Here is a 13,945-nt window from a genome sequence, read left to right on the forward strand (position 1 = left end):
AAGGGGACAGCCCGCAGGGCCCGGGCGTGGGGAGCAGGGTGGGGACTCCGAGGGCGCGGAGCGTGGGGGGGGGCCTGTCTCTCAGGTAGGCCTGGGGCCCGCGCGCCCCGCGCCCGGCGCCCGCGGGAATTGGCCCGCCCAGCCCTCCCCCATCGGAAGCCACCCAGGTGGGTCCGGCAGCGCGCGTCCTCAGCGGCCGCTCCAGGTGATTCTGCTGATGTGTGGTTCAACCACGGCCCGGAAACCTGAGAGCCTCTGCGGGCTTGGAGCCCGGCGTGGGGCCCACGTGTCCTGTGAGGCCAGGGTGTTACTCCTTTAATCTTCACCGTCCTGCGGAGGCACAGAAGTTTAGCTTTGCCCGGGACACACAGCTGGGAAGGGGAGGAGCTGGGAGTCCATCCCTGGGGGCGGCTCCGGGGAGCGAGCTCTGAGCCGGGACACCTGTGAAGCCCAGCGGCGCTGCCGCTGCGGGGGGCCGGGCGACGGGCGTCTGCGCGGGGCGGACTGGGTCCAGCAGCTGCTGCCCAGCGGGCGGTGAGGAGTGGCCCTGCCTTCCGGCCGGCAGTAGTGTGAATGAGGTGCTAGTGACCAGGTCTGGGGGGCTCGTGTGGTGTGGAAGCCGGGGTCTGGGGCTCGTTGGCGTTGTGCTGGTCACCGCTGGCCTGGTTCAGACCGTGTGTGGAAGCAGCGGGTGGGTCCTGAGCCTAAAGGGAACGGAGGACCAAGAGACGGAGAGGCTGTATCTGTCATTGTGTCCTGAGGGCAGGAGAGAAGTGGAGGGAGGACTACAGGGTGACTTGAGGTCAACATGCTTTGGAGGCAAATTCCAGAGCAAGCCCCCCCACCCCACCCCACAACCCCGCAGAGGTAGGGAGAGAACGGAGGAGGCGGGAGAGGAGACCTTGCAGATGGGTATCCTTAAGAGGCTGAGCTGGGCCCTGGGCCAGGGGAGGCTGCCTCTCCAGGCCCTCTTTGCCCTCTGGTCCAGGGGTCAGCAGGGGCCATCCTGGGTTCTCGTGTGGATGAGGGGAGAGAACTGCCCACAGTCACATGGTAGCTGAGTCTGGGAATTTTTGATGAGATGAAGGATGTGGCACTGCTGGGACCCCAGGCCCCCAGCCAGGCTCTGCTGAGCGTCCTTTCTTCCCGTGGGCTCTGGGGAGCCATGTGGAGATGCGGCAGGGGGGCCCTGTGTGGTGCTCAGGTAGGGCAGGCCTGGAGTCCTCCCCCCACACGCTCTCCCTCCATCACCTGCCTCCCCATGTGGCTAGCTCACATGTGGTCTACCAGCATCGCTGCAGAGGGGGCAGCAGCAACTTAAAGGAAGGGTCAGTCTCAGAGGGTCAAGGGCACCTAGGGAGGTGGAGCATGGGGTCCAGCCCTCACGAGTGACCAGGGTTGCAGCTGGCTGGGTGGGGGCAGCTCTGTGGTCTCTGGGCTGGTGACGGCCCCGAGTCCCTTAATCAGAAGGTGCAGGTCACGCGGGAATCCGTACCTCCCAGCCTGGCGACTGCCTTTGAGCCAAGTGCAGCCCAGTGTCTGCCGGCTGGTAGGTAAGGGACTGTTCATACCTCAGGGGCCCCTGGAGACGCGGGGCTACCCCTGCCCCGTGCCCCCTACTCATTGCTCACTGGCGACCCTCTCTCTGCCCCGGCACCTTCTCTGCTGACTCAGGCATCTGCGGCCCATGGGGAGGGGCTGCAGGTTAAAACAGGGAACCCCAGGCCTCTGCTCTTCCTGACTCTGTAAATCCTGTGGGAACAGAGTTTTACCTGCAACTGCGTGCAGCAAGCCCGTCCCCTAATTCCTTGCCTGAAATTGTCCAAGAGAAGGCCTAAAAAAGATATCTCTGCTGAAAAGAGGGGTGGAAAGATGTATACATTTTATTTAAAAAAAAAAAAAAAGAGGACCTGAGTAATTGATTTAAAAAAATATATAATGTGTCAGAGTGTGTGTGTGTGTGTGTGTGTGTGTGTGTGTACACATTGAAGGAGATACATTAGAGTTAGTGTTAGTTACTTTAGAGCAGTGAAGTTTTTTTGTTTTGTCAACTTTGGTAGAATATATATATATATATTTTTAAACATTTTTTATTGAGTTATAGTCATTTTACAATCTTGTGTGAAATTCCAGTGTAGAGCACAATTTTTCAGTTATACATGAACATACGTATATTCATTGTCACATTTTTTCGCTGTGAGCTACCACAAGGTCTTGTATACATTTCCCTGTGCTATATACAGTATAATCTTATTTATCTATTCTGCATATGCCTGTCAGTATCTACAAATTTGGAAATCCCAGTCTGTCCCTTCCCACCCTGCACCCCCTTGGCAACCACAAGTTTGTATTCTATGTCTGTGAGTCTGTTTCTGTTTTGTATTTATGTTCTTTTTTTTTTTTTTTTAGATTCCACATATGAGCGATCTCATATGGTATTTTTTTTAAGGGGGTAGGTAATTAGGTTTATTTATTTATTCTTAGAGGAGGTACTAGGGATTGAACCCAGGACCTTGTGCATGCTAGGCATATGCTCTACCACTTGAGCTATATTCTGCCCCCCTCATGGTATTTTTCTTTCTCTTTCTGGCTTACTTCGCTTAGAATGACATTCTCCAAGAACATCCATGTTACTGCAAATGGTGTTATGTTGTCGGTTTTTATGTCTGAATAGTATTCCATCGTATAAATGTACCACATCTTCTTTGTCCAGTCATCTGTTGATGGACATTTAGGCTGTCTCCATGTCTTGGCTATTGTAAAGAGTGCTGCTATGAACACTGGGGTGCAGGTGTCATCCTGAAGCAGGGTTCCTTCTGGATATATGCCCAGGAGTGGGATTCCTGGGTCATATGGTAAGTCTATTCATAGTCTTTTGAGGAATCTCCATACTGTTTTCCACAGTGGCTGCACCAAACTGCAGTGTAGGAGGGTTCCCCTTTCTCCGCAGCCTCTCCAGCATTTGTCATTTGTGGATTTTTGAATGATGGCCATTCTGACTGGTGTGAGGTGATACCTCATCATGGTTTTGATTTGCATTTCTCTGATAATTAGTGATACTGAGCATTTTTTCATGTGTCTATTGATCATTTGTATTTCTTCCTTGGAGAATTGCTTGTTTAGGTCTTCTGCCCATTTTTGGATTGGGTTGTTTGGTTTTTTCTTACTATGTCGTGTGAGCTGCTTATATTTTCTGGAGATCAAGTCTTTGTTGGTTTCATCGTTGGCAAAAATTTTCTCCCATTCCATAGGTTGTCGTTTTGTTTTGCTTATGGTTTCCTTTGCTGTGAAGCTTGTAAGTTTAATTATGTCCCATTTGTTTATTCTTGCTTTTATTTCTATTGCTTGGGTAGACTGCCCTAGGAGAGCATTTTTGAGATGTTTGTGGGACAATGTTTTGCCTATGTTTTCTTCTAGGATGTTTGTTGTATCTTGTCTTATGTTTAAGTCTTTGATCCATTTTGAGTTCATTTTTGTGCATGGTGTGAGGGAGTGTTCTAGCTTCATTGATTTACATGCTTCTGTTCAGTTTTCCCAGTGCCATTTGCTGAAGAGACTGTCTTTATTCCATTGTATATTCTTGCCTCCTTTGTCGAAGATGAGTTGACTAAAAGTTTGTGGGTTCATTTCTGGGCTGTCTATTCTGTTCCATTGGTCTATATGTCTGTTTTTGTATGAATACCATGCTGTCTTGATGACTATAGCTCTATAGTATTGTCTGAAGTAGAATATATTTTTTTAGTTGAAGTTTAGTTGATTTACAACGTTGTGCTTCTGGTGTACAGTATAGCAATTGAGTTATACATTATATGTATTCTTTTTCACATTATTTTCCATTATAGGTTATTACAAGATATTGAATGTAGTTCCCTGTGCTGTACAGTAGGTCCTTGTTGTTTATCTATTTTATATATAGTAGTTTGTATCTGCTAATCCCAAATTCCTAATTTATCCTTCCCCACTTCCCCCCTGGTAACCATAGGTGTGTTTTCTATGTCTCTGGGTCTGTGTTTTGTAGATAAGCTCATTTGTATCATTTTTCATAGGTTCCACATGAAAGTGATGTCATATGCTATTTGTCTTTCTCTGACTTATTTCACTTAGAATGATCATCTCTAGGTCCATCCATGTTGCTGCATTCTTTTAAATGGCTGAGTAGTATTCCTTTGTACAAATGTACCATGACTTCTTTATCTAGTCATCTGTGGATGGACATTTAGGCTGTTTCCATGTCTTCGCTATTGTAAGTAGTGCTACTATGACCATTGGGGTGCATGTATCTTTTTGAATTAGAGTTCCCTCTGGATATATGCCCAGGAGTGGGACTGCTGGATCACATGGTAGGTCTACTTTTAGTTTTTTAAGAAACCTCCATACTGTTTTCCACAGTGGCTGCACCAGTTTACCTTCCTACCCTCAGTGCGGGAGGGCTCCCTTTTCTCTACACCCTCTCCAGCATTTATCATTTGTGGACTTTTTAATGCTGGCCATTCTGACTGGTGTGAGGTGATACCTCGTTGTAGTTTTGACTTAAACTTCTCTGATAATTAGCAATGTTGAGCATTTTTTCAACATTGCCTATTGGCCATCTGGAACTTTCTGTATTGTCTGAATTATAGCTCTCATCAACACATTACTTTCGTGATAAGAGCAATCAAGTTTTTATTTTGGAAGGAAAAGTAAGTTGGATGGTCCCTAAAAAGTAGGACAGATGAGTGGATTGTGGTGCCTTCATGCGGGAGCCTTCTGTACACCAGGACCTGAAACGAATCCCACATTGTGGCTGAATCTCAGAAGACTGATGTCAAGTAAAAGAAATAAGATGTGGAAAGAATAAATGGAGTGTGATTTTATTGATCTAAATTGCAAAGTAAGCAAAACACTACTATGGGGGCCCTCCTTATCCATGGGGGGTACATCCCGAGACCCCCAGTGGGCGCCTGAACCCTACTATGCTCTGTTTCCTCCCGCGCATATGTACCTGCGGTAAAGCTGAATTTATAAATTAGGCACAGCATCACTGCTCTTGTGTTTGGGGCCATTATTAAGTAAAATAACCTCAGAAACGTGGTGCTAAGTGGTGTCTCAGTGCGGTTCTGATTTGCGTCTTCCAAATGGCTGATGCTGAGCATTTCTTACTGTGCCTCCTCGCTGGCCGTGGTGTTATCTTCTCTGCAGAAATGTCTGTTCAGCTCCTTGCCAGGTCTTGAGTTGGGTTTACTGTTGGGTTGTAAGTGTTCTTTTTGTGTTCTGGATACTAGACCCTAATCAGATGACTGGCAAACAATTCTCATTTTGTGGGCTGACTTTTCGCTTACTTGATAGTGTCCTTGGAAATAGAAAAGCTTGAAATGTTGGTGAGGCCCAGTTCACCTGGCCCTTCTTTGGCTGCTTGCACTGTGGTCTTCCCGTCCAAGAAACCAAAGCCTAGTCCGAGGTCACCGTGTTTCCTTCCATGTGTTGTACAGGTTCAGCCCTCAGGCCGGGGCTCTGGCTGAGGCAGCCTCTGCCTGCGGTGGAGGTGGGGCCCCAGGTTGGTCCCTGTGCCTGTGGGTGTCCTGCTGTCTCTGCACTGTTGGCTGAGGAGGCCGTCCTTCCCTGCTGGTCGTGTGGGCGTCCTTGCTGGAGGTCAGCTGCCTGTGGAGGCGGGCTTTGTCTCGGACCCTCAGCTCTGTTTCATTGGCCTGTATGTCTGGTCTTGTGCCGGCGCTGCGCTGTCTGGTTACTCCAGTCTTACGGTTAAGTTTTGAAATCCTAAAGCGCGTCCTCCAACTTTGTTTCTTTTTCCAAAGTTGTTTAGGATTCTGGGTCCCTTGCATTTCCACATGACTCTTAGGATCAACTTGTCACTTTCTCCAAAATAGGCCACTGGAATTTTGGCAGGGGTTGCACTGAATCTGTAGACCACCGTGAGGAGTGTTGCCACCTTAACAGCTTCACGTCTTCCAGCCCGTGAACACGGAAGATCTTTCCACTTACTGAGTTTGTGAAGTTTGCTTCCTGCCGTGTTTTACAGTGCTCGGGGAGAAGCTTGCACTTCTTTGGTGGGATGTGCTGTGTGTCGCGCTACTGCGGACACAGCTGTTTCCTTAGCTCAGTTCTTGGGGGTTTGTTGCCGGTGTGTGGAAGTGCGGCTCAACCCTTAAGGGCTGACGTGCGTCCTGCGGCCTCGCCGAGCCTGCTGTGCGCTGACAGGTGTGTGCGTGGCTCTGTGTGGAAGGCCCGGCCGTTTGCAGGTGAGATGCTCTCACTTCTTCCTTTCCAACCTGTGTGCTTGGTGTTCGCTCGTGAAGCCGTCTGGTCTTGGTCTTCTCTTTATGAGACTTTTTTTTTTTTTTTTTGCTAATTCAATCTTTTAGTTGTTATAGGCCTGTTAATTAGAAAAAAAAGTTTCCTGAGTTAGTTTGAGTGTTTGTAGGAATCTGTCCGTACCATCTCGGTTTCTAATTGTTGACGTATGATTATTCATAGTGTTCCCTCGTGACTATTTTTAAATTTGTAAGTTTGAGAGTAATGTTCCCTTGCAAGTGTTTGAGTCTCCTCTCTCGTTGTCTTGGTCAGTCTAGCTATGGGTTTGCCATTTCTACAATCTTGTCCACTTTTGGTTCTTTGTTTTCCCTGTTGCCTTTCTGCCCTGTATTCCACTCACTGCCTCTCATCTTTGTTTCTTCCTGCCCTCCACTTTTTGGGGGGTTGTTGGTGAGTCTGCTCTGTCTTCTCTCCCACGTTTTTCTTCGAGTGGAAGGTTAATTCGTTAGTTGGAGCATTTCCTTTTCAGCGTTGGCGTATGCAGGTGGGAGTTTCCCTCTAGTGCCGTGCTCCCCGCCGTCCGGAGGCTCCGGTCTGTCGTGTTTCCGTTTTCATTTATCTCAGATGGTTTTCTGATTTGTGATTTCTTCTTTGACCCATCAGTTATTTGAATGTGTTGTTTAGTTTCCACATATTTGTCATTTCCCAAATTTCCTTTTGTTACTGCTTTCTAATTCTGTTCCGTTGTGGTTCGAGAACACAGTTTGTATGATTTCATCCTTCTGAGTCTGAGGCTTGTTCTCTGCCTCCTGTCTGGTCCATTCTGGAGAATATTCCGTGTGTGCTTGATAATAACATGGATTTTGCTGCTGTCGGGCTGGAGCACTCTGTTTTCTGTGTCTTTGGTTCTTCCTGCTCCTTCAGCCTCCGTTGCTGCCTTCCTTCACATGAGATTGGTGTTTCCCAGGGTGTCACTTCTGTCCCCTTTCTGTCTAAGTGCTTGTGCATGTTAGCTGTTTTCTGAGTGGTCGCCCTGAGGATCACAGTGAGCTCCTGAGCTCACAGCATTCTAGTTCAGATTAACAGCAGCTTTATTTCACTAGTGTGTAAAATGTGTGTTCCTGTGTAGCCCTGCTCCCTCCCCCTTTGTGCTCCATTGCACACAGTTGCGTCCTTCTACGTCACGTGCCCATCAGCACTGATTTGTAACTGTCGCGCACTGGGCTGTTGTGTTTCAATCAGACAAGAGAGAAAAGTCACTTGTGGGAACGCGCACTTAGGCTGGTTTCGTGTTTCCCTGTGTAGTTACCTTGCTGATGCTCCTTGTTGCTCCGTGCGGATTATTAAGTAGAAAACGGTTGTAAATCAGGGTTGCAGGAGGCCATGTGGAGCAGACACCAAGGGAGGGGCTGTGGAGTCGCCGGAGCCACGCGGCCCCGGCTGGACAGGAGGGCCGGACACCTTACAGGCTGTCGGCCCCTGGGAGTCGGGAACTCTGCCCTGTAAGCCCTGTTGCTTCGTGTCTCCTAGGTTGAGGCTGCTGGTGGCTCAGCTGTGCTCAGATGGATGGGACAGAGGCCCGACAGCGGAGGCCAGAGGAGCTGGGGCTGCCACACACGCTCAGCACTGGACAACTCCCTGCAGCCCCAGAAGATGGAACTCTGAGTGTACCTGAGGGCCCCAGGGTGGCCCCTAAACCACTGGGGACTGAGCTCAGCAGGGAGACCGCCTTGTCCATTGGCCTTCAGGTGACAGTGCCCTTCGTGTTTGCGGGCCTGGGACTGTCCGGGGCAGGCATCCTTTTGAACTATTTCCAGGTAAGAGGGAACTAAATGGGAATGGCGGAGCTGGGGTCCTGTCCAATGTCAGGACAGCTGAGAGTAGGCAGCTCCACGCTGTGTCCAGCTTGAGGGCCAAGGGCAGGGTCTCCTCTTCTCAAATACCACTTTTCTGTATTTGGGGCAAGATTCTTTTAGTTACTAGTGATAGAGACTAAATTTAACTCAGGTTAAGCTTCAACAGACAATTTATTGGCTCAAATAATTGAAATATCTAAGGGGTCGGATTTCAGGCATGGCATGATCCAGGTGATTAAATGATATCAAGATACCAGCTCTTTATCTCTCAGCTCTATTTCATTTTCAGGAAGATTCTGTATTTAGAGATGAGGGTGGCCCTTAGCAGTCAATCCTTTGTATGTGTGCTCTTAAGAAAAAAAGAGAGAGAGAGAGAGACCTCTTTGTCAATAACCATATCAGTCTCCAAAAACTGACCTTTATGCAAAGTGTCCACTCCTATTCCAGTTACTACTCCCTGAGGGATGACACTGTTTCCTTGGCCAACCTGCCCTGTGTTGTCATCACTCTTTGAGGAGTGGCAGAGCCCCTTCATTTACACCCTCCCAGACCCCACAGAGGAGGAGCTGGGTGTTACCGTCAGATAGGAGAATTATGGTGTACCATACCTTTCTTGTTCTTTCACTGTCAGAGCCCCGCTCCCTTCATCCGCACGATCCTCAGAAGTCCTCCCAGCAAAGGCGTGACACCTGAGTACATGGAGTCATTGCCGGCCAGGTCGTTCTGTTACTGGCAATGAATGAGAGCAAAGTTTGTCTGGAATGGACGAGCTGGAGACACAGGGCTGGCCTCGGCCTCACTCCTGTTTCAGGGGCTCCGTGCACTGGGGTCTCCGGGCCTGGGAATGTAGGCTCTCCCCTCACTGATTTGGAACCAATCAGGGTTTAAGTCCCAAGTTGCCTCTGCTCTAAGGCTGCTTTAAAATTTTTAAAAACCAGCACTTAAAAATCAAGAGATTTCACATAAAAATTCAAATTCCTCTTCTGAGAACCTGGCCACCCTTATGATGTTGGACCCACATCCCCTCATGGCCAGTGTTAGCAGTTGCTGCCCCTCGAGGTGTCCCAGTCCCCACCGCTCCTTCTCATGTTCCACCCCCAACTCCATCACCTGCCTGGCCCCACCCTGCCTGGGGTTCTCAGGGACCATCCCCAGTCCCTCGCTGTCCAGGTCCTCACAGCCCTGCTGACCGCCCAGGCTCCTCCTGGCCTCGTCAGGCCCCAGGATGGCGGTTTCTCAAGTCAGAGTCCCTGCCCCGGGCTGACTCAGCCCCAGTCCCCCATTTGATCTGTCAGTGACCCCCCACCCCAGACCCTCAGCCTTCTCCTTCCTCCAGTGACCTGCTGCCCTCAGGCTCCACATCCTTCTTTAACCTGTGGTCAGTCAGCACTGCTGTAGCCTCCAGAGTGCCTCAGGGCCTCATTTCCATGTCCCAGAAGCACCACATCCCCAACACTCCCCAGGGATTCCCTCCTCCCAGCCCCACCGCCACCTGCCGCCCCACCCCACCGCCCTCCTGACTCAGGCTCCCTGCAGCTCACTGTGCCAGTGATTTCCGAAACGCCCGTCTCACTCAGTGTCCTGTCAGTATAAAGTCACTCAGTGTGTGTCCCCTGCACACGTGCACACACATGCTCATGGCACACAGACACGTATGTAGAGCAAATACGTGTGTATGTTTAGATGCGTGTTGATTTGTACATATGTATGGATACGTACGTGTGTTTACACACACGCACGTATATGTGCCCCTAGGACTCCAGATTAAAGCCAGCTGGGTTTGGGTCTTACCTTCTCTCCTGGTGTCTCCTCTGCATGCTGGAGCAAAAGGCAGAGCTGCCCATGGGGCGGGGCGGGTGCTGCACTGCACCACAGGGGCCGCTGCTGGGTCCTTGTTCTTGTGGACATTCCGTCAGGGGCTGGGCTGGGCTGAGCTCCTACGCTAATTGCAACTTAGAAAGATACAGATTGGAAACGTCAGGTCCAGTGCTTTCACTTGCTGTTGAATTGTCGCTCGCCTACCTGGGGGCGGTGGCACAGCCCAGGCGCATCCGGGAGCCACTCTCCCAGGCCTTCTAATCTCGGCGCATTTCTCCCGGGCCTGTGGGACAAAACCCAAACTCCTGGAACCGGCATCACATGTCCTGACTCTCCCGGTGTTGACTCAATTAGGATGGCTTCAGCCGTGAGTACTGGGAAGCCCACCCTGTGGTGGGCTAAGCAGGAAGGGACCGTGACATCTGCCAAACGAGATTTCCAGGAGGGATGACTCTGGGGCTGGAAAGTGTTCTGGTCACCAGCCAGAGATGCTCTGAGGCCGGGGTCTTCCCGCGTCCCGGCCGAGGCAGCCTCTAGGGCCAGCTTCGACGCGGAGACACGCCAGGTGCTGGGGGAAGGGCAGCCTGTGTTCTGGCCCCTCCTCCAGCACAGGGAGGCTTCTCGGAGAGCCCCAGCTTCTCACTGGCACGACTTGGGGCACGTCCCATGTTGAGACCAAACACCAGTTGAGGACGGAGTGGCCATGGCTGGCTCGCGGTCCGCGGGCGGGCCCTGGGTGGGGAAAGGGGCCTGCAGCTCCTCGGCCTCACCTAGGCCGCCCGTCCCCCACGTTCCTTCCCACCAACCCGGGGAGGCTCCCATGTTGTCCGGAGCCCGTTCTGAGACTCCCCCACCAGCATCTCGCTTCCCGCTGACGGTGCTTCCCCTCCTCGGTCAGGTGAGGCTCCCTGAGCGTAGAGGCTGCGCTTTTTTTTTAATTGAATTTTTTTTCTGGAGAAATAAAGCATTCAGGTGCCCCAGTTTTGGAAAGGTCCCCATGTGTACGGGGCCCGCCCTGGGCTCTGCTGCTCCGCTCGGCTGGTGAGGTTGTCCCCACCGCGTGCGCTTATCTGTATTCACTTGTCCAAAATGTGTTTCTCTTACCCTCTTACCTACGTGATGGCGCAAACTGTTGTGTGCTTTGCTTTTTCACTTCACAGTGTATCTCAGCAATTATTCTTTATAAATGTGTCGAGAGCTGCCTTTTCTTTAACGGCTGTCAGTATCCCATTGGGCAGACATACCAGAGTTCGTTTAACCACCTCCTCTGGTGTACTTTCAAGTTTTACTCCTGTATTCGTTTGCTCGAGCAGCTGTTAACAAAGTAACCCAGGTGGGATGGCCGGAACAGCAGGCATGAATTTCTCCAGTCCTGGCGGCTGGGTGTCCGAGGTCAGGATGTGGGCGGGCCCCGCGCCTGGCTGTGTCGGCCACCGCCCTCTCCGTGTCCTTACGTGGCTGTCCCACTTGCACCGTTGTCTTAGTCTCCTCTTTTAGGTCCTCTGGGATGTAGGCCACCGCGTGACTTCTTTAAAGACCTTACCTCCAGACACAGCCACATTCTGAGGCGCCGGGGGTCAGGGCTTCAGTGTGGAGGGCACAGTCAGTCCTTGACAACTTAAAGCAGCATCGCTAACACCGCCACGTCCCTCGCCTGCTGAGGGACGGAGTGAGTGGCTGGGTCCGAGGGCACAGGCGTCCGTGACGGATAGACTCAGGCCTGCTTCCGGCTCCCTCCACGCAGTTCATTTCAGCATCTCTGGTCTTCCTCTGCATCTCGTCTGACACCGGGGACCTGGTCACCCCGGAGCTTAGGGCTTAGAGCTCCGTGGTGCTGTGGGCCGGGGTCCGCGCCACTGGGTGTTGGCTCCAGGCCTCAGGAGGCTGTGGCCTTGGCCCCAGCTCCCTCACAGCGTGAGCAGGAGTCGCCTCCCAGCGTTTGTGGACGGAGGCCTTTCCCTGTGGGCTCAGCTGCTGCGGATTCATCCACGCGTAGGGTGGGGAAGGCGCGGGCCTGACAGCGGGACGGTCGCAGGGGCAGCATCCTCGCAGGCTGCTGGGCTCAGCTCAGGAGGAGGGTTGAGGGTCAGAGGCCGGGAGCCCCAGGGGCCATCGCTGGGGCCCTGCCGTGACCTCGGGAGTGGGCTCTGCCTTTCCTAGCAGGAGTGAGTGAGGGCGAGTGTCTGGGTGTTTCTGTTACGTCCTTTGCCCGCATTTCTGTGGAGAGGTCATCCCCTTTCTTGTCGATACCTAGGGGCTCTTCGTACGTTAGGGGAACTGGCCCTTCCGTTGTGACGTGGGTTGTGCGTTTTCCTATTCACCTTTTGAGTTTGCTTTTGGTGGTTTTTGCTGGGCATGTATTTTTTATGCGGTTGGATCAATCCCCTTTCTTCTAAGGCTCCGAGCCCGCATCCTCCTTGGCAGCAGAAGCCGCCCCTGATGCAACGCCCGGCCCCTGCACAGCCCGCGGGCCGCGCTCACAGGGAGGGAGAGCGCCCCTCGGGCGTGAGGCTGCGCTCAGCAGGAGTTCAGGCGGGTGGTCACAGACACTGCGGGTCTGCAGAGGGTCGGAGGCCCCGGGCCCCGCGTGGGTGGGTGGGGGAGGAGGAGGAGGGGGAGGTCCAGCAGGGGTCAGGCCTGGGTGGCAGCTGGAGAGCAGAAACAAGGGAGGGGACCGAGAGGGAAGGGATCCTGGTTAGCCGGACTGGGCGACGCAGGGGGTGGGCCAGCCTGTCGCCATCACCTCCTCCATCACCCTGGGTGAGGGGTGATCCCCGCCCAGGGTTGTGGGGGTGGCCGGGCGCACAAAGCCCCACACTGGAGAGTTGACACTCGCACGTCCTTGAACCAGGAGAGGACTCTGTTCACCCCACCGGGCCCCCAGGGGCGCGCTGGTCCCGGAGTGAGCCCGTGGGGTTGGGACACTGCGTGGTCTCAGAGGGGAGGGGCCCTGGTTTCTCCGGAGGGAATAGAGCCCGTTACCCAGGCGGGAGGAGGCGCCGTCCCCACTGCAGGAAGGGCTTCTTGGCCCCGGGCTCAGGGTGGGGCTTGTATGGGGGCAGCCCAGGCCCTGCTCCCCCGCCACATACCTCCACCTCACTCACCCTGGATGCCTGACTCCAGCCTGAAGCCTGGTGGCACCGGGACTTCCCGTGGTGGGTGGGAGCTGCCCAGGCAGGGAGTAGGCCCCCGTCGGGGGGAGGGCGTGCAGGGGTCCCCTCTGTGGCCAGTACAGGTGATGAGAGGCCTGTGTGGGTGCAGGAGAGCCTGCCCCAGGGGACACGAATCCACACCCTCTACTGCCTGTGGCAACGGTGACACCCGGGGTTAGGGGGATCTACTTGCCCCCAGTAACTTAAATAGGAGTTGTCTGAGGACCCCGTCAGTTCAGGGCATGGCTGACGTCCTGAACCTTCCTGAGGAGTGGAATGGGGAGGGTCCGGAGACCGTGTGCCGGCGGAGACATCTGTGGCCTCGCTGTGTATTCTCAGTGTCTGGAGGCAGGAGTTCTCGGGGTCCCTAACCCTAAAAGGGACTTGTCTTGGGCAGCGGTACAGGCGTCTGTAAGAGGACAGACCCCCGGCGTCCGGCGCCGAAGTGCCTCTGCAGGCTGGGCACTTGTGTTGACGGTCGGGTGGGTCGGGTCCTTTACCGGGGCGTCCACGAGCCCCACTGCGATACCCAGTGTGTCCAGACCCCTCCGCGCTCCACCAGGTGACCCCAAGGGGCTCCCTGGGGCCACGGTGTGGGGTGGGTCACCTCATCTGGGGCTGTGGCACCTGGCAGGGACTGAGGGCGCGGAGGCCGCCCCTCCTGCCGGCGAGCTGTGTGGGGGCCTGGGAAGGACTCCACCCTGTCGAGCTGTGCCCCCCAAGGCTCAGCGTGTCCTGAGCTGTTGGGGGGGCCTGGGGAGGTTCAAGGTCACCCAGAAACCACCTGACACTGAGCCAGATCCCTCCCGCGGCCCAGGGCAGCCCTGGCATCTAGAACGAGCCCTTTGAGATACTTTGTGCTACTGAACT

General features: G+C 53.4%; 1 protein-coding gene across 8 annotated transcripts in view; it reads left to right on the plus strand.

The window, feature by feature from the left end:
• SLC41A3 (solute carrier family 41 member 3) overlaps positions 1-13,945 on the plus strand; it is a 55,952-nt gene that overhangs the window by 8,658 nt on the left and 33,349 nt on the right. For 5 of the 8 annotated variants that reach the window (XM_074344158.1, XM_074344164.1, XM_074344163.1 and 2 more), the window contains one exon: positions 7,780-8,066. The exons of 1 other annotated variant lie outside the window; for it this stretch is intronic. In XM_074344158.1, coding sequence (XP_074200259.1) covers positions 7,812-8,066 — 255 coding nt within the window. In that variant the 5' untranslated portion in view covers positions 7,780-7,811. Of the gene's footprint in view, positions 1-7,779; positions 8,067-13,945 lie in introns of those variants that run through there. 2 more of the 8 variants (XM_074344160.1, XM_074344165.1) reach the window with 2 other exon arrangements.

This window comes from Camelus bactrianus, chromosome 17 (genome assembly GCF_048773025.1).
Source record: "Camelus bactrianus isolate YW-2024 breed Bactrian camel chromosome 17, ASM4877302v1, whole genome shotgun sequence".
Classification (NCBI taxonomy): domain Eukaryota; kingdom Metazoa; phylum Chordata; class Mammalia; order Artiodactyla; family Camelidae; genus Camelus; species Camelus bactrianus.